Source organism: Pelophylax lessonae (genome assembly GCF_965119305.1).
Source record: "Pelophylax lessonae genome assembly, chromosome: 8".
In the NCBI taxonomy this organism is placed as follows: Eukaryota; Metazoa; Chordata; class Amphibia; order Anura; family Ranidae; genus Pelophylax; species Pelophylax lessonae.
In genome coordinates, this window is record NC_138775.1 from 232,104,969 (window position 1) to 232,126,278 (window position 21,310).

At 39.9% G+C, this 21,310-nt stretch overlaps 1 protein-coding gene across 1 annotated transcript in view; it reads right to left on the reverse strand.

The window, feature by feature from the left end:
* The window catches only part of PAPPA2 (pappalysin 2), a 293,674-nt gene that overhangs the window by 168,537 nt on the left and 103,827 nt on the right, over positions 1–21,310 (reverse strand). The window contains exons 5-7 of the mRNA XM_082266022.1: positions 11,763–11,955; positions 9,305–9,426; positions 8,539–9,031 (exon numbers count right to left, since the gene is read on the reverse strand). Of these exons, the coding sequence (XP_082122148.1) occupies positions 8,539–9,031; positions 9,305–9,426; positions 11,763–11,955 (808 nt within the window). The remainder of the gene's footprint in view (positions 1–8,538; positions 9,032–9,304; positions 9,427–11,762; positions 11,956–21,310) is intronic.

Here is a 21,310-nt window from a genome sequence, read left to right on the forward strand (position 1 = left end):
TAACAAAAAAAAATACATTTCAATGAAAAATAAAAATGGGCAGAGTCGATTGTCTTTTTCTGCCGTCGCTTTTCTATGTTTCATTCAGAAAATGCAAAGCATGCTCTAAATGGTGCCCATGCCAAATGGACGACCTCTTGTGGTAAGGGACCTGCTCAGCATGGGATCTGGAAGTAAGTGGAAATCACTGGATAAGCGGTGTTTACTTTAGTGATTTTAAGCAGGATCAGCCAGGTATGGCAAATGCATAGTTACAATGTGCATCGACCTAGCTAATTATGTATAAAATATCCATAGCTGGAATTCTTCATTAAAGCGGAACTCAAAGTTCTTAAATTTTGTATTTTTCTGGGCCCCAGATCCTGTATTTAAAAAAGTGCCAGAGCTGTGCTTACTCTCTCAATGCCACTAGTTCTCTTTAGACAGAGCGACAGTTGCATCATTCCGCCAATTTCCTGTGAGCCTAGCCAGTTACTGACACACGTCCTAGAGGTGTGTCATCACAAATTCTGGGCTCCCAATAGTTCAGGACTGAGCAATGCAGCTCAGTCCAGGTAGAATGCCTGCCCCTTGCTGCTACTCAGAAAGAAGAGGAAGTACCAATGACATTATTACACTGGCTAAAAGACTGCAGGAACAAAGTATGTATAAGGTTTGGGGAGTGGGTCACTTTTATTCCACAAAGCTGGAGTTCTGCTTTATGCAGACAATGACATGAGTGAGCTTTTTTTTTAAGTGTAAGAATACAATTAAATAAGAAATATTGATCTAATTTTTGATGCCTCAAGTTTTAGATTCAGGAAGATTTTGCAACACTTTTTTCTCCCACCTTATTTGCTTGGTCTCAAAGAACACAATAATTCAGCAAGGAACCCGAATGTTAGATATCCACAGCTTCAGTGAGAATGTATTTACTTTTTAATTATGTGAGTCTCCTTCCTCTTCACATGAAGAAATACTAACATGATACAAATAAGTCTCGGGAGAATGGAAATGTTTGTGGCTCTGCACAGCCTTTGTAATAAATGACATCTTTAAGGGATTTTTTTTCTATCTGTTCTCAACCTGAAGCTATCCCTGTTTGGAATTTGAAACTTTTAAAAGTCCTGCCAGAAATAAGAAATCTCAAGTTGCCTGCTTTTACCTTTGTTTAATACAAGGCGTCATGCACACTGGACATTATAAAAATGGCAGTAGCTATAGCTGTAGAGTTTTGCTGCGTTTTGCAGCATTTTTTCATTAGCGTTTTGCAGCATTTGCGTTTTTTAGCAAACCTATACCCCCACAAAAGTTTATGGCTCCAGGGGAGTTTACTGGCTGCAGAAAAAGTGCCTGAAGCCAAAAACAGCAGTTGTAAAAACATCCAGTGTGCATAAGGCCTTAAATCTTCTTCTGTATGCTTATCTAATACAAAAGGCTTTAAGTAAAGGGGATAAGCCTGTCACCACACCCAATATAGGCAGTCCTTTTAAATGTTTTCTGTGGCTAACAGGTTTACTTTATAACAACTCAGGAAATCTGCTAAGAATAACATGTGTCTAGGATGTCAGGGAATTAGAGTCCATTCAACTACTTAAAATATTTTTCAAGCAATTCTAGAAACATGATTTTTTTTAGTAAGGCTACTATTTGGTAACACCCTATTGTTTATATTTGTGATTACTGTGATTGGCCCTCACGGCAATCAAAAGGCACAGAGCCCCACTGAGTGGTTCTAGGCCTTTGACATATGAATAAAGTGACCAGAAAAATATATCGGCGCAAGCATAAATAGGTAAAATCAAAGCTGCTGAACACCTTGGTACAATAAACAACACCAAAATGGAAACAATAGAAAATATGGTGCAGCGCTAGATATGCAATAAGGATCAACAATAAATAAATTACAATTGAATACAATCCATAGAACTATTAAAACAATCCATGGAAATGGGATAAAATATGCACAGAAAGTCCCAATATGTAAGAGTTGATAAGTTCATTCATGTAAAAACAGCCCAGAGAAAGTGCACGGTGCAATGTCCTAATCCAAAGTGTGCTCACACACTGTGAAAATCCTCCACCGGTATTGCTAGCCTCTCACCTGAAAGCTGCAATACAAACAGCATAGGTTGTAACCACACACTGGCATCTGAAGACATGCACTCGGACCAGGTACAGCCACCAAGACTCCACTAAGCAATGGATGGATTCATTATCCTCTCGATACTCAGCAGTATATGATCCACCATATAAAGAAAAAAGAAGGCAGCACCATAGCGTAATAAAGTCTCAAAACTTTATTTATAACAGGTAAAAAGCCTCTTACTTGATGTCAGCAGACCAGGAGCATAAAACAATCGGTAATCTTTCTGGATAATGAGTGCAGGTGATTGCAGCACGGCTGTAAGCGAGCACGGCTCCATCCTCCGACCGGGCTGCTGGACTGCGGGTGACGTCACAAACTCCTCTTTCCCTCCATACGGGTTACATCCCTGGGGGCAGGACTTCTTCACCCGCAGTCCAGCAGCCCAGTCGGAGGACGGAGCCGTGCTCGCTTCCAGCCGTGCTGCAATCACCTGCACCTATGATAGATGTCACACGTCCCACTTCCCGGCATTGGGCCACTGTGCTGTCTATCATCGGAGGCGGGACTTCCTATGACATCAACCGCTTGTCCTTCCTTCTACTGGGCCCACCCCGCCCCCCTCCCCTGCCTCTCAGCGCTGCCTGGACTGTTTTTTTTTATAATACATTGGCTTATAACACGGACTGATGTTTTGCCCTCCAATTTTAGGAGGAAAAAGTGCATGTTATACGCCGTTAAATACGGTACTTAAAATCTGGCCTGTTTGTGGGTCCTGAGGACAGGAGTTGAGAACCTCTGGACTACGCTTCTGATGTGTTGCCTCCCTTTAGGGAGGAAAGGGCTTCCTCCAAGTGACATACACAGTTCCACACAGGTAAGGTGCTGCAACACAGTTATACCTCTCTCATTCTATAGTATGGCATGTCACTGTGCCAAACTAGCAGTCTCTATCTGCTTCCCAGTAGATACTAATGAGCAAATGTAGGCAACAAGGTGAAGGTAAAAAAAAAAAATCTTCTTTATTAACAACAAGGAGTAAAATGTTCCATAGCACAACCCACACTAACATGTTTCAGTCCAGAAAAGGACCTTATTCATAGCCATTTCCAGCTTCACCTTGTTGTCGATGTTTGTTCATGAATGAAACATTGTTATGCACTCTATATTCCCATGGTTTGAAAACTCAAAGTTAGAGACCACATTTATCAGAGATGCCTTGATGCAGCAATTTGGCTTCCACATACAGTATATTTGCAAACATATGCAGATACAACCTTAATTTTAACCTGAGTAATTTAAACAGATTCATTTTTTTTCTGACTAGCTTTAAAGTGTACTGGGGGCCCCTTTTGTACTGTTTAGTATTTTCCTTGCTCAGATACACCTTTACCTATTTGCTAGTTTCAGACACATCAGAATGGCTGTTATCTTTGATTTTTTTTTGGGATTTGGTGCATACACACACCAGACACCTGTAAAGGCTTTTAGTGGGCTTTGGGTGCTTTGCTTTACCTTTAAGGAGAAAAAGGCTGCCTCCAGGTGAGCCTGATCTCTATATGTGTATTGATATATACAATATATTTCAATAGTTTGGAAACTCAGTTCAGAGTTAGGGACCACATTTGCTTTCATGTTCATTAAAATATCATCGTCATAATTATTAAAACTTTAATGAAAAGGACAAAGGATTCTGGGACTTGCAGTTCCAAACTTATTAAAGACGCCACCGTCAGCTTTACTAGGCCACTCAGCTCTATAAAAAGTAATCACCCAAAAAGTATTCAATTGAACTGCATATTTTAGAAAAGCCAATCTCCAGAATGCAGTTTCAACTGCATTATTTAGGAGAAGAAATGCAATTACTAGTTTAAAGTGAAATTAATCACAGAATTTATTTTAAAAAATATACCACCCACATTCAGTATGGTTCATTAGTTTCAAGGATAATGACTTATTATCTTCATCACAGATCCCCACCCACTGTGTCCTACACTATTCCTCACACATAGACACATTAGTCATTCACATCAGTCTAATAATGGGCTGGCATTTGTCTCTGTCATATGTTCTACATTTCTTGCGTTCTCTGATGTGTTAACCCCTTGCCTGTGCCTCATCAGGTATTCTACCCTGGAGGAGTTTTAGAAATGTTTGACAGGGAGTTTAAAACAACTATTATGTACATGCTTCAATACTTCCAACTAAAAAAAAAAAAAGGAAGCAAAGTGGGGTTAGAACAACTTAAAGCAAATAGATTCATTGCAACATTAAAAGTGGGGGGTACCAAAAAAGTAATGAAAAAAAAACACTGAAATAATAACCTTTCTGATGAAAATGCTACTCCAAACTCCCTACAGCATTATTATACATTAAACCAAATGGGAAGGAACCTCTGTTAAAGGGGAGGGTCAGAGGTAGCAAAGATCACATGACCTAATGCGTTTAATAATATAAGTGGCATAAAGAAAGTTTAGCATCATTTTCTCCTGAAAGGTAAGTATTTTAGTAATTAGTTACCCAGAAAATGTACAGCCCTGATGTATGTGGCATGTCACTGACAGTCATGGATTATTGTCATATTTGCCTAATTCTAGAATGTAAAGGGGGTATTTTCTCATAACCTCAGTCTTATATTCATTAAAAATTCTTCTTGTTCTAAAATGACTAGCTCTGGTTACATCAGCCAAAACAGTACCATATAATATGGCATGGTGGTTTATGTAGATATGGAAGAACTTTAACTTAACCAGTCTTAAGCAACCAAAACGGCATCTCATGCTACAAGGGCTCCCCCAATGAACCATGTACAGGTGACACAAATACCTCATACAGAGTGTTTTTGTCACTGATGATCTCATAAGTTAGGTGCATTTATATACAATGCACAATTAAAAAAGGCAAGGAATATATGTAGACCACACTTTCAGCACAATAAGTACAGAAAACATAACAGCAGAGTATTCTCAACTAAAGTTTATATGGAGGAGAGAGTGCTGTATTGGGGGTTTCTTCACTTCTGATCTCACATCTTACTATATGAGCAGTTTAGCCCAATCTAGACTTGATGGATGATCAAAGTTTTAGTTCAGCAGTGTAAGCACTTGAGTGAAAAGCTGTGATTCAGAAGCGCTAAAAACTTCAATCAGAAGATTTAATCTCAGCCATTTTATTAATTTATGTGTCTAGCTGCTGAAAGAACTATCTGAAAATCTAACGTGTACTGCAAGGTGCAAGTCATGCAAATACTTTAAAAGCCCCCACTGAACCCCACCAATCTTAACAACCTAAGACCAATCTCCTTGCTCCATTTTACCCCAAACCTCCTAGTTACAACCTCAAGAGCAGCCACCTCATTGAGAATAACCTTATTGATTCCATTTAGTTGGGATTTCTCCCGCAACACTCCACAGAAGCTGCTCTCCTAAAACTCACAAACGACATACTAACAGTATGATAAACTATATTCCCTTGTTCTTCATGACAAAAAAAGATACATCAATATGGATAGCACACCACTTCATCAAACTCTCTCCAAAACTGAGCTCATAATATTTCCTCCCGCACTTGCCCCTGTCTCTAAATTCTCTGTCAAGATTGACGGGAACTATCAGTACGTCTCCGCACGCCAAGGCGCTAAATGTAACCCTGGACTCTTCTCTCAGCCCTACATCCAAACACTGTCCAAATCATGCCATCTCAATGTCCGCAACATCTTCAAAAATATGCCCCTTCTTAGCCAACGACACCACTAAGCTCCAAGTTAATTCCCTGGCTATCTCTCATCTCATCAACAATCTCTTTTTTTATACTGTAAGCCTATCCTTCTTCTAACTAATATACTGTTTTTTTACTTTCACCATCAGCTCATCCTCCATAGGTATTACCTTTTGTATCACTTGACCCCCCCCCCCCTTGTATTATAAGCTCTAACAAACAGTGACCTCTGATTCCTGTTACATTGAATTGCATTATTAGCGCTATATAATTACTGTATACTGTTAATAATAATAATAATAGGCATTGGCAGGTAAAATATTGTTTATCCTATCTATTTAATTTTTCTATTTAATTTGATTATATACAGCAGCGCAGACACTCACACTCAGTACCCACCAACAGTACCTGCCATCAGTACCCACCAGCAGTACCCGCCAGCAGTACCAGCCAGCAGTACTCACCAGCAGTACTAGCCAGAAGTACCAGCCCTGGAGGACAGCCAGCAGCAGCCACCAGTCATACCCACCTGGGGGACAGCATCAGCCAGCGATACCTGCAGGAATCCTGAGGAAGAAGTGTCGGGTCTGCCTGTCTGTTTTTCAGGTGGACCAAATCTGACTCTCCATTCACCTTTATAGAGTGGCAGATGTAAACAGGCTTGTGCCTGTTTACACCCACCTATCTCCAAGCTGATCCACTTAACCACTTTGCCGCTGCTCACTAGAGCTCTACTGCGGCAAAGTGGCTCGATAACGTCTGGCGACGTAGACCTATGTCACCAGACATTCCCCTCTCTCGGCGGTGCGTATTCATTCACAGCGGGAGTCGGGCCAGGGGAGGAGCGGCGACGATCGCCGCTGCTCTTCCCCGATCATCAGGGAATCGAGTGTGGAGATCCGCCTGCTTGTGTAAACACAAGCGGGCGGATCTCCTAAGTGACAGGCAGGGTCAGATTGCAGGGTTCAGCGTAGCTGAACCTGCAATCTTTCCTTATGTCACATAGCCCCCTCCCCCCACACACGTCAGTAAGCACTAGGCATATATTAACCCCTTGATCACCAATAAAAATTAACCCCTTCCCTGCTAGTGTCATTTTTACAGTAACAGTGCATATTTATAGCACGGATTACTGTAGTAATGTCACTGGTACCCCCAAAAGTGTCAAAAATGTCAGTCAAGGGTCCGATCGGTCCGCCGCAATATTGCAGTCCCGCAAAAAAAAAAATCGCAGATCGGCGCCATTACTCGTTAAAAAAAAAAAAACACCAAAAATGACAGAAATCTTTCCCTTAGTTAGTAAACACAATAACTTTTGAGCAAACCAATCAAAATACGCTTATTGCGATTTTTTTTACCAAACATAGGTAGCAGAAAACAAATTGGCCAAAAATGTAAAAAAATTTTGATTTTTACATTTTTGGGGGGGAATTTCATATAAAAAAAATGTGAAAAATATTGTTATTTTTTCAAAATTTACGCTTTTTTTTTATAGCGCAAAAAGTAAAAATCGCACAGGTGATCAAATACCACCAAAAGAAAGCTCTGTTTGTGGGAAAAAAAGGACGTAAATTTAGTTTGGGTACGCTGTCGCACGACCGCGCAATTGTCAGTTAAAGTCGCATAGTGCTGAATCGCAAAAAGTGGCCCAGACGTAAGACAGCAAAATCCTCCGGTGGTAAAGTGGTTAAAAAAACAGAAAGGGATCTGTCCCCTTCTGTCTGGGTGGATCGGATCACAGAGCCCATAGAGTACAGCGGGCTGTGTCTTCTTTGCATATGTTGAGTGGACACTGACCTGTCATCCACCTGCTCCGCACATTGTGGCCCGCGGCTTTATTACTGCGTAAACTGGCATGAATACTAGGATTTATTACTGCGTAAACTGGCATGAATACTAGGATTTATCACTGCGTAAACTGGCATCAATACTAGCAGGTATTACTGCATAAACTGGCACCGATACTAGGCTTTATTACTGCATACACTGGCACCAATACTAGGCTTTATTACTGCATACACTGGCACCAATACTAGGCTTTATTACTGCATAAACTGGCACCAATACTAGGGGCTGTTACTGCGTAAACTGGCACCAATACTAGGGGTTATTACTGCATAATCTGGCATCAATACTAGGGGCTATTACTGCATAAACTGGCACCAATACTAGGTGTTATTACTGCATAATCTGGCACCAATACTAGGGGCTATTACTGCTTAAACTGTTTGCTGAAATAGCTTTAAACTATTAGGAAAAGCTTTTTAGAGTTTTCCTCTTTCTCAGGTCTGAAGCAATACCTGAGGAAGAAAGGAAAATTGTTGAAAGCTTGTCTTTTAAGTGTTAGGTTAGTACAATAGAAAGGTATCGTTTCATACTGCATTACTCTCCCATTTTGTAACCTTATTTATATATACTTATTTAGTTTTTTTCAGTGGTATGATTCAGTGGTAAAAATTATGAGTGGCACCCCCAGTTTTGGCTGTGGTATCTTATTTGCCCCCCCCCCCCCCCCCATATATCGTTCCTAGAGTCACCACTGGCAGACAGGCACAAAACATCTGTAGAAAGGCTGCTGTGATCCATGAGTAAAGTAACACATGCAGCTCACAAGCTACTCCTAAGAGACCAGTGGCATCTAATTCTCATACTTAATGAGTTTTCAATAGGTACAAGATTTGTTGACTTTCATTTTAAACAACAACACTACATACTTCTTGTATTCACCTAGCTTGGGTACTATTGGTTCTACTCACGTGTCTGTATAAAAGCGCTCTGCCTGGGTTCTTCTCAGATGTTGATCTCTCAGAAAAGGAGGATTACGAATTACTCTGTACTTTACAGACCTGCAGGTTGAGCAAATAGGATTAAGAGGTACAGATACCAGAAGAACTGCATCTATCTCCATTCTTGCATCAAATGTGTAAATACGGACTGTGGACACTTTCTGGTCTGTGGTCAGCCTGATGGTCAGAGGAGTATCACAGAAGGCTTCCATACTTCCCAGGTGCAATGACTCATTATGTTCCGTCACTAACTCAACATCAGACAGTGTGGTGGGCACATTAGTGGAGAGATAAGTTATCCAAATGGTGAGGGCCTGGGGTTGGACAGCTTTTAGGAAATTGAGCTCCAGAATACACCCCAGTGGCTGAGTACAAGGGACAGACATATTAGTATTGAAGATGTGAAGCTCAGGACTCCATGCTTGTAAGCTCGGCATGCAAGGCTGGTCTACATCTGGAGGACCTAGATCAAAAAAGAACAAGTTAGGTACTTTCCACTTATTTTAACAACTATAATAAATTACCAAAAGGCATCTACCAGGGCATGTGTACATACTACGTTACTAGACATTTTAAAATAGTTCAGTTTATTACTGGTGGTTAATGAAACTTGAGCATACTACTGAACTTCAAATGCCAAACTACACATAATTATCTAGTACCCAAGTGGTGCAACAAGACCAATATTAAATTGAATTGGTTTATTTGCATGTGAACAGTATGGCAAAATCCATACCAACAGCTTCTTCTGGGGTCCAGTAACCAGAGTTGTCACACACACGAGGAGAGGAAGCTTGGTAAGCATATTGTTGTAAAGACCCGTCAGCAGCGCACAACTCACACATAGATCCTAACTCTCTGCAGAAGAGAAAGAAAAAATCTTTCACGTTTTTGAGAACCAGGTACAATTATAGCTTTGAAAAATGTTGCAATTAATAAGAAATTATAACCAATAATACACGTGCATATGCATTCTAAAACAATATTGCTCATTTATAATGCATCAATAATATCTACCATCCTGCCATTGCTGATCCATGCTGCATGGTAAAGGTTTTGGAAGTTTTAAAATCTGTATCATTGCCATCTGTGTATTAATAAAGTTTTGTCAGATTAACCATAATATCCTGTAAACATAATGCAGGCGTTGCCATGATGCAGGGGACAATGTCCTGGATTATACCAGTAAAATAGGTTGGTGTGTATGTTGTATGCCTGATCGGAGCCTGGGCATCACACCTTACCTTAAAGCTGAACTCTAGGTAGATATAAAATATACAAATTACTGCAGCTCTGTATTTATTAATGCATACAGTATTTTATCGTATTTTATTTCTATTGTACAACCAGTTTAAGTACCTGAATGGTAATAGCCTCTTGCAATCACTATAGAGCAACCCTCCAACTTGAAGAAGGAGAAGCAGTGCAAGGAACTAATGAGTTATTCTGCAATGCTTATGTGATAATAAGAAACATGCTGCCAGGAGGAGAGAGCAGGGTGACAAAGAGATGTGTGTCTACTGCTTTTCACTGTCCAATCACAGGCTGGGTGAAGGACAAGACCTGTAACTGTTGCTTAAAGCTGTATTAAACCCAAAAACAGAAATGTAATATACTGCGGCTTACCAATCCTTAAATGTAGAAGATTTTTTTTAAGTTTTTTTTTTTTTCTAACTTTATTTTCACCTGGTGATCTGGCCAGTAACACACACCCTGTCTTAGGGTGTCTCCATTCTGGATGGTGGAGTGACTGAGACACCTTTGGACAACAGCACTGTCAGTTTATGGTATAGTTAGATGAACTTGACTATCAAATTAAAGATGAATTCTGGCCACTTTTCAACACGCTTTTTTTAAGCACCCCTGTCAGTGATGGTTTGTTTCAACCCTTTAACTGCCACTTTTGCTGGACAGCTTTGCTTGTAATAGGAAGTTGAAAAAATAACAGCCCTTTGGCTGGATCACCAGGTGAAAATAAAGGGAAAAAAAATGAAAAAAAGAAAACAAATGCAGCCATTACATAAAATAAATAATTTGGCAGGTAAAACAGCTCCCATATTCAAATTTTATCTGGGTATTAGGCTATTTGTCTGGAGTTTGGTTGTAACCTTAGGTAATAAACAGTGAGTGAGGGTAAATGTACTGCTCTATTATATTTAGGTTATATACATAAACGCATGCTCCTTTAACACAGTCCAGCAAAAAATTATGGTTAAAAGCCTAACCCCAGCCAAATATGTTAGTTTTGGGGTTTGTTTTTTCAGTTTTGGATAGAGTCTAGCATCGTACACACGCACCGATTGTTGGCCATTAATTTTCGGCCAACGTCAATCGGCCGATTGTCGGCTTGTTAGTATGATGATTCCGACAACCGACTGCGACTTTTCGGCCGAATAAAATCTGGTGTGCATGCTATTACATTTTTGTCGGCCATCACCAGAACGGCCGATTGTTCTTCAGTCAGTACAGATTTCGGCAGACAACAATGTGATGAGCAAGACTGGGCATGCTCAGAGAAGTAAAAACACACGAAAAGTAAACCAGAACATGACATCACTTCTGAAGTTGGTTGTTGTTGGCCAACAAAATTCGTATGCAGTCTAGAGCACATTTCAACCAACACAACAACACTGGACAAAAGACGGCCAATCGGTCGGCCAACAATCGGTGCGTGTGTACGAGGCTTTAGAAAGGTAAAATTTATATCAGGATTTGAATTCTTCTTGTGACCCCACTGGGGAGATTTTCCCTCACTTTATATCCCTGTCATCACTGCAAAATTAATAGAAACGAGGACATCACCAGGATAGGAAGGCACAGACAGCAATAAAACCCAATCAGAAGTAGGGAGATTTCCCCCCCAACAGGTGCACAGCTAGCAATGAAATCCTGACAGAAGTTCTAACCCTTCCCAACTCTATTCAAAATGGAACATAAAGTTCTGGCTGGAGTTTGACTTTTAAAAGAAAAAAAGGCTACAATGCCTTATTAATGCAAAAGACACATAGTAATACTGTTTTAATGTCAGTAAAATGCATCTTCTCTGTGTATCCAATTAGTTTAATTATAGATATAAGCAACTAAAGTATTAAAACCTTAACATTTTAACTGGTATCTCAAGCTAACACTGCATCTTTTTTTTAATTAGATTAATTTTTTTCAAGTGTTCTATTTAAACATTCTTTCCATGCTACCTTTCATAGAGTTCTCCACTGATAGGAGGTAGCCAGTGAATAGTGAGAGAATCCATGCTCTGTTTAACAACTATTGGTGCCAAAGGAACAGGTGAAGGTTTGTGAGTCCGGGTCCATCCTTGATATTTGAGATCGAGGTAACAATGCATGCGGGCAACTTGGTTTGGGGTAAAGCTGTTGGCACAGTCATCATCTGACATAAAAAAAAATGGAACAAGAATTGAGGAGAAAGTGAGAATTACAAATCTTGGCTCTGTAGTATTTTTAGTCCTATATAGACTAAATAAGAGTGTAACAGTCTGTAACCATGCCATTTTAACCCTGTCAGAATGGGCATAAAAATTGTTATATGCTGAGCGGCTAGAAACTATAGGGAAGCATCAAACAGCTTGTTCTGATTGTGTTTGAGCTATATAATGCTGCCATTGTTCATCCTAACTGTCGTTTTTAGGAATCCATATCCAGCCAAAGCTTTTTTATGTTTGAAATAGAGTGGAGAAGAGTTAGAACTTCTGTTGGGTTTATTTTGTTGTCTTTGTCCTGGAGAAATGTACCTTCACTTGTGCCTTGATGACCACACAGCATGTAAATTGAAACCTTCCCAACAGGAACACAAATGGTAATAAACAGATGTTCTAACCCATCCTCATTCTATAGACCAGCATTTTGTTAATGTAGCACCCTTGTCTTTATGCAAGGTTGCTGTTAAATTTAGTTTGCTGAGCCTTAACTAGCTTGGTTGTAATTATTCTGTGATTAATTGGACTTCCCTTCTTGACCTGGTTTGACTGTGTTTCTCCCTTCCGTCAGTAGGTGGCACTGTAGCCTCTGGCACTAGAGTGAGAATTACAGTTAAACAAACTGTTAATGTCCATGTGTCCCTCAGCCAATCACAGTGTCACTACGGCATTGTGATTTTTTTTACCAAATATTTGTAGCAGAAAACAAATTGGCCAAAAATGTAAAAAAAAATTTGATTTTTACATTTTTTTGGGGGGAATTTCATATAAAAAAATGTGAAAAATATTGTTATTTTTTCACAATTTATGCTCTTTTTGTGTTTATAGCGCAAAAAGTAAAAATCGCACAGGTGATCAAATACCACCAAAAGAAAGCTCTGTTTGTGGGAAAAAAAGGACGTAAATTTTGTTTGGGTACGGCGTCGCACGACCGCGCAATTATCAGTTTAAGTCGCACAGTGCCGAATCGCAAAAAGTGGCCTGGACGTAGATTACGCATTTATTTGCCAATGTGTGCAAACAAAACCTCTGTTTTTTAAGGCATACTGTTAGACAGGACAATTTGGTTGGTTTCAGGCTGGTCAGTAAGTTGAGCTTGGAATTTCTTTAGTTTTGTTTTGCATGCGTTGGGCTTCCATGTGATCCTTGCCGCAAAAGCCAGTTATAGGGGACATACTGGACACCTTTGCTGCCATTGTTCCATGTGCTGGGTGTCCGGTGTACCCCTACGCCTTTAAGGAGGGTTGTGCTCACTCCAGGCTTACCTGCCCTCTGCCTATCTATTATAATTCATGTGCTTCCACTGTGAAGGCTCTCAAATTTAGAAGTACTCTTACAGGCAGCTAAAAAGATAATTGCAACTATGTAGGCATTGTTAAGGAAAACAAAAAAAACCAAAGAAATTCCAAGTTCAACTTACCGATCAGCCTGTGCATGTGCTTTCACTGTGGAGGCTCTCAAATTTAGAGTTATGACTACAGAAAATACCCGGGTACTTTGATGAGGCTCTGTAGCTTACGGATTTATTTGCAAATGTGTGCAAACTAAACCCCCGTTTTTTAACACATACTGTGAGACAGGATAATTGGGTTGGTTAGCAGGTTGGTCCGTAAGTTGAGCTTGGAATTTCTTTGATTTTGTTTTACATGCATTGCTCTTCCATGTGCCCCTTGCTGCAAAGGCCAGTTATAGGTGAGGGCAGTGTCCATGTGTTTGTATTGTCAAATAGGAGGTAAATCATCCACAACTCAAAGAACCCATATTAACCTTTAGTGGAACCCCAGGGTTCCAAAGAACTCTGATGGAGAATAGCTGCTATAAACCAAAGAAAAAAAAAAATGAAGTTTTACATTAATCAACATCCTGCATTTCCATAAGACTGAAATTCCATTGATAGCCATTAAAGTAATGTTAACAATCATAACCGTAAACTTATATTTTATAATAACATTTCAGAGCGGAAAAACAAAACAACCCAAGAATATACAAGAGAACAGAAAACCAGTAAAAACATAAAGGGTGAATAAAAAAAAAATCACATAATATCTAAAAAAACACAGCATGGAAAATTAAACTAGCTCTGTGCAGTAATGAAAATGAGTATTGCTTTTTGTGTATCATTAAAGGGAATCTGTAATGAAGACATTTTATTGTCTAATGTTTCTACAAATCTATGGCAGTGCCATATAGGCCAATTTTACCAGTTTTGAACACCTTAGGAATGAATATATGTCGTTTGAAAAGAAACATAATGCTGTTTAATATGTTCTTGTTATTGTGTTTTTCCTAATTGAAGAATATTAAAATGTCCCAAGGGTTTAGCAAAATATTGTTTAATACCCTTGTTAGGTTTCTAGTTATTTCAATTTTAGGGCTAGGGGCACTAGAAATAATTCATTAGTTGTAAGACTTCTCATGGTGACTAAAGCCCTTCCAGAATTCTATTGACAGTGTCCAAAGCAGCACCAGACACTTGGGGGGAACTGGGACAAAATCAGAGTATAGGAGAAGATTAGAGCTGTAGGAAAAGTTTTAGGAGCCATTTTCAATGACAAAAATAGAAGCCACTCATATTTGATAAAGTTTGCCACTGAAAATCTTTCCTGGCAACTTTGCTCTATGCTGTTTATGTATTAAAGCTGTTTGTAATTGTTTAGTGACATCTGTTTCTAAAATAATTCCATTTAATAAATATCTTTTTTTTTAACAGTGATAGATAAATTAGGAACACCAAGGGCTTCATTTAAGGTAGATAAATGAAGCAGTTACATATAAAAAAATGTTTACAAGGGATTGCTTCTTATTAAAAGCATGATTCATCATTCCCATGTAGTATTTTAGCATGCAAAAATAGCATGCGAAAATAAATCATATTATATTTTAAGAGAATGTCAACTAAACTGAATGGCAAAAATCAACATGTTTAGTACTGTATATAAAGCAAATGGCAGTAAAAAGTTTAGTTTTTTTAATTGTTTTCAAAATAATACATTTTTTAAATACATTTTACAAAACAATTCATAAGTAGTGATCGACCGATATCATTTTTTTAGTGCCGATACCCATATTTTGGTCATTGGATATGGGTATCGGCCGATATTGGCCGATATTTTCGGACATTTTAAAAAAAAATGATTTTTATTATTTATTTTTAACAGGTACAGTTGTGGAAGGATTTGGGGGTCTAAAAAACCCCAAACCACTTCTCTGCACTTAAAAGCATTTTTAAAAGTCATCACTTCCGGGTTTTTACATGGAGACCCGATCAGAGCCAAGTGCGGCTTTGATCGGGTCTTCTCTTCGGCGGCCGTGCAGGTAGGATGCCCGGGTCTCCTGGTGGGATGGGATACCCAGGCGAGCCGCGGAATGCGGCAGGAGGGGGAGACGTCCCCTCCCGCTCCTTGTAATGACAGCCAAGCGGCTTCTCAGCCACATCGGTTGTCATTACAAGACAGCTGACCGTCGGCTATGGACGCCGGTACAAGGATGATGCCTCTAGCTGCAGGCATCCCTCCGGTACAGCACTTTCCTGGATTATCGGCAATATTGGTAACCTCAGGGCCCGATTCTGATATATCGGGGAAAGTGCATATCGGCCCCCGATATATCGGCATTGCTGATAATCGGTTGATCCCTAATCATAAGTACAAAACAGATACAGCATTTTACTTTAAAAGTTTAATTTAAGGTTGTATTTACACATTGTGCGGAGACAGACATTTTATTGCATTGTAAAATGCCTGTCAGTGCATTAATATACAGAAAACAATTGTTTCCTGTATGTTCCATTCACATGGCAAAATAACCTGGAGCTGCGATTAAATACAGACACGCTTCATTTTCCCACAGTGCACTGTACAGAATCGCAAGGCACTGTACAGCAGCGCATCATATCGTGCTGCTGTACGCTGACACGAAGGAAGTGTACATTTTGTACACCTCAAATAAAGTTTGTCCAAAACAAAAAGAAAAAAGGTAGAAATGTTAAGTGCAGATTCACAAACCACACTGTCCCCTAGCGCAATCGGGAGCAGATAGATGCTGGACAGGTAAAGAGCTGTCCGCTCTAGTGTGAAATGGCCCTTAACCACTTCAATACTAACCACTTTTACCTCTTTCCTGCCCAGGCCAATTTTCAGCTTTCCGCGCTGTCGCACTTTGAATGACAATTGCAAGTCATGCAACACTGTACCTATATGACATTTTTTTTCCTTTTTCACATAAATAGAGCTTTATTTTGGTGGTATTTAACCACTTCTGGACCGCCCGCGCCAGTTTTACGTCGGTGCTTTAACGTTAAATACCGGCGTTATGGCAGCAGATAGCTGCCATAACCCCTGTATTTTCTTACTAACTTTTCACATAAAAGTGGTCCCAGTGGCAGATTCGCTGCAGTATCCCTTTTTTGGGCAAAGGGAGAGGGGGTTGTTAATCAGTTTAAGCTGCTTTGGTGTTAATGAAATTACCAGGTGCACTAGATGGGCAACAATGTGACAACCTCCAAAACAGGAATGGTTTTACAGATGCAGGCCACTGACCTTTTTTCGCTACTCATATTTTTTTGACTGTTTTTCACTAGTTTTGAGTTTGGCTAGGGTCAGTGTCACTACTGTTAGCATGAGGTAATACCTTGACCCTATAGAGGTTGAACAGGCAGTCCAACTCCTTTGGGATGGCACATCAATACGTGCCATGGCCAGAAGGTTTGCTGTATCTCCCAGCACAGTCTCAAGATCATGGAGGAGATCCAGGAGACAGGCAGGTACTCTAGAAGAGCTGGACAGGGCCATAGAAGGTCCGGTATCTAATCTTTTGTGCAAGGAGAAACAGGATGAGCACTGCCAGGTCCCAAAAAATGACCTCCAGCAGGCCATTGATGTGAATGTCTCTGACCAAACAATCAGAAACAGACTTCATGAGGGTGGACTGAGGGCCCAACATCTTCTAGTGTGCCCTGTGCTTACTGCCCGACACCATGGAGCTTGATTGGCATTTGCCATTAAACACCAGAATTGGCAAGTCTGCCACTGGCGTGCTGTGTTTTTCACAGATGAGAACAGGTTCACCCTGAGCACATGTGACAGACATGAAAGGGTCTGGAGAAGCCGTGGAGAACATTATGCTGCTCGTTCAGCATGACTGGTTTGGTGGTGGGTCAGTGATGGTCTGGGGAGGCATATCCATGGAAGGACGCACAGACCTCTACAGGCTAGACAATGACACCCTGACTGCCATTGGGTATTGGGATAAAAATTGAAATTATACAAGAATTTCTGTGCACAGAAAATAAAAGACACAGATGGACATAATTTTGACAAGGGAAACAATTTATGTACCCATGGATTTTTTTAGAAACACAAATAACATTATAGTCCTGTTAGCACTTGAAAAAGATAAGTGCAAAATATATTTTTTACTATATACAGTGACTTGAAAAAGTATTCATGCCCCTTGAAATTTTCCACATTTTGTCACGTTACAACCAAAATCGCAAATGTATTTTATTGGGATTTTATGTAATAGACCAACACAAAGTGGCACATAATTGTGAAGTGAAAGGAAAATGATAAATATTTTTCAAAATTTTATACAAATAAATATCTGAAAAGTGTGGCATGCATTTGTATTCAGCCCCCTTTACTCTGATACACTTAATTAGAATCTAGTGGAACCAATTGCCTTCAGAAGTCACCTAATTAGTAAATAGAGTCCACCTGTGTGTAATTTAATCTCAGTATAATTACAGCTGTTCTGTGAAGCGCTCAGAGGTTTGTTAGAAAACCTTAGTGAACAAACAGCATCATGATGGCCAAGGAACACACCAGACAGGTCATAGATAAAGTTGTGAAGAAATTCAAAGCATTGTTAGGTTATAAAAAATATCCCAAGCTTTGAAAATCTCACCAAGCACTGTTCAATCCATATTCCAAAAATTGAAAGAGTATAGCACAACTGCAAACCTACCAAGACATGGCCGTCCACCTAAACTGACAGGGCGAGTAAGGAAAGCATTAATCAGAGAAGCAGCCAAGAGGCCCATGGTAACTCTGGAGGAGCTGCAGAGATCCACAGCTCAGGTGGGAGAATCTGTCCACAGGACAACTATTGATCCTGCACTCCACAAATCTGGCCTTTATGGAAGAGTGGCAAGAAGAAAACCATTGTTGAGAAAAAAAAAAAAAAAAACATAAGAAGTCCCATTTTTAATTTATGAGAACCCATGTGGGGGACACAGCTAAAACGTGGAAGAAGGTGCTTTGGTCAGATGAGACCACAATTGAACTTTTTGGCCTAAAAGCAAAATGCTATATGTGAAAGAAAACTAACACTGTACATCGGATAAAATGAATGGTGCAACCTAAGTTGCCCAGTCAGAAAGTGGCGGACTTTAGAGGCACAGACTGAGTAGGCACAATTAATAGTTAAAATTGTTACATTTTATTGAAAATTTATATTAAAAAGAAACAATTAACAATATATAAAAAGAATTTCCATGTGGATTCAAAATAAGTATGCAAGCATTGTATGCAATTGGATAACGAGAGTTACAGATGTTGTACTGATCTGGCAGGGTCAACGCGTTTTGCATTATGCTTCCTCAGGACCCCAGATGGTTGGGTAACCTCTCCTCCAATGCAATGCGCTGCACCATCCACAGGGGGCTGCACTCGATGGGGGGCAAACCAAACCCACCTAGGATTGTTGGTGGATGTTAAAAGAGACGGCTGGGATGTGGAGACAGGCAGACCCAAATTACTAGAGGATTTTCTTGCCATCTAGTGGGACACGGGAATGTGTATTTCCTCCTATACTTTTCCTCTCTGGGATACTCCCAAATAGAGACATCCTATAGTGACTAGTCTGGGTCACAAGTTACCTATCCTACGAAGATAAACATCTAAAAGATTATATTCCAACAATACGGACTCCCGCCCGTCCGCTTTTACACCCCACATTCCCCTCTTCTTTCCCCCCCTCTCCCCCCTCTTTCCTCCCCCTTCCCCCCTTATTTCTCCCTTTCCTTGGGGTGATATATGGAACCTACAAAACAGCTCCGCTGTGATTCCCTCTTATACAAGTGAAGTGCTCATTTGATTTAAGTAACATCATCTGCCACCCAGCCGTCCCTCTCTTTCAACATCCACCAACATCCACCAACAATCCTAGGTGGGTTTGGTCTGCTCCCCATCGCGTGCAGCCCCCTGTGGATGGCGCAGCGCATTGCATTGGAGGAGAGGTTACCCAACCATCTGGGGTCCTGAGGAAGCGTAATGCAAAACGCGTTGACCCTGCCAGATCAGTACAACATCTGTAACTCTCGTTAACCAATTGCATACCATGCTTGCATACTTATTTTGAATCCACATGGGAATTCTTTTTATATATTGTTAAAAGTCCAGACATAAATCCAATTGAGAATCTGTGGCAAGACTTGAAAATTGCTGTTCACAGACACTCTCCATCCAACCCGACAAAGTTTGAATAATCTTGCAAAGAAGAATGGGCAAAAATTTCATTCTCTAGATGTGTAAAGCTGGTAGAGACATCCCCACAAATACCTGCAGCTGTAATTGCAGTGAAAGGTAGTTCTACAAAGCATTGACCCAGGGGGGCTGAATACAAATGCTCACCACATTTTTCAGATATTTATTTGTAAAAAATGTTAAAAACCATTTATCATTTTCCTTCCAATTCACAAATGTGTCCCACTTTGTGTTGGTTTATCACATAAATTCCCCAAAAAAACAATTATGTTTTTGGTTGTAAATTACAAAATGTGGAACATTTCAAGGGTATGAATACTTTTTCAAGGCACTGTATTTATGTTTAAACAAACATTACATTATATGATATATATTTGCAGAGGCGGCTCTAGGCTTTGTGAGGCCTTAGGCAAAATTGTATCATTTTGAGTTGATGTTTATTTAAACAATTAACTGCAACAGCTTTGGGGGATAAGAGGTAATGTTTTGGGCAGTAAGGTGAAAGTAAACTGAAAAGAAAAATTGTGAGCATGCAAGCGCTTTATTGACGAAGAAATATGTTATGTCTCTTCTGAAATAAAACAAATGTACCTGGCTGTCTACAATTTTCTTACCATATGTACCTCAATGTATGTTCTTAGTACACATTGACACCAGAATAAACTCCGGTGCGCATTCATGGAAGTTATGTCATTCCAGCCTGGCCAATAAAGAAGGCTAAAGATCCCAAAACCTGGAAGAAGACTGAATTAAGATGCCTGCATGGGCAAGGAAGAAAAGGGAGGTACCTACAGTTTAATTTAACCACTTCAAATCTGGAAACTTTCACCCCTTTCCAGTCCAGGCCAATTTTCAGCTTTTAGCGCTAGCACATTTTGAGTGACAATTACTCAGGCATGTAACACTGTACCCAAATTAATTTTTTATAATTTTTTGAGACAGATATAGCTTTATTTTGGTGATATTTAATCAGCACTGTTTTTTTTTATTTTTTGATATATAAACAAAAAATACCAAACATTTTGAAAATAAAATACTTATTTTTCGTTTTTGTTCTAAAATTTTGCAAAAAAAAAAAAAATATTTCTTCATAATATCAGGGCAACATTTATTCTGCTACTTTTTTGTTAGTAAAAATAACCCAAAACAGTGTATAATATTTGGTTTGTGTGAAAGTTGTAGAGTCTACAAACCATGGTATGGCGCATGGCAGTGATTAGGATGCTGGTATGGATTATAGAAGTGATAAGGATGCTGGTATGGCATATAGTGGTGATCAGATGCTGGTATGGCATATTGCGATGATCAGGATGCTGGCATGAAGTATGGTGGTGATCAGGATGCTGGTATGGCATATGGCGGGGATTAGAATCCAGTGTGGCACATGGCAGTGATAAGGACGCTGGTATGATGTGGTGGGAATCAGGATGCTGGTAAGATGTAAGGAAGTGATCAGGATGCTGGTATGGTGCATGGTGGTGATCAGGGCACTGATATGGTGTATGGCAGAGATCAGCATGTTGTTAGGGTGTATGGTAGTGTTACTTTAAGAACTGGTGACACTGGGATAGGTGGCAGGGGCGGCTACACTCTTTATTTGTATCATGCCTAGAATGTGATCAGGGGCACTGGGGCAGGCTGACACTGCAGTCTGTGAGTGTACATGCACTGTGTCAGGTTGCTGTACAATGGTGTTTACATTCAGTTTTCTTTGCGTGCTATGTGATTGCTGTGATTGGACACAGCAATCACATGGTACAAGACCATGTGATCATCTGGACACAATGGTAATGCGATCCTCTGTGTCCGGGAAACACACCAATCA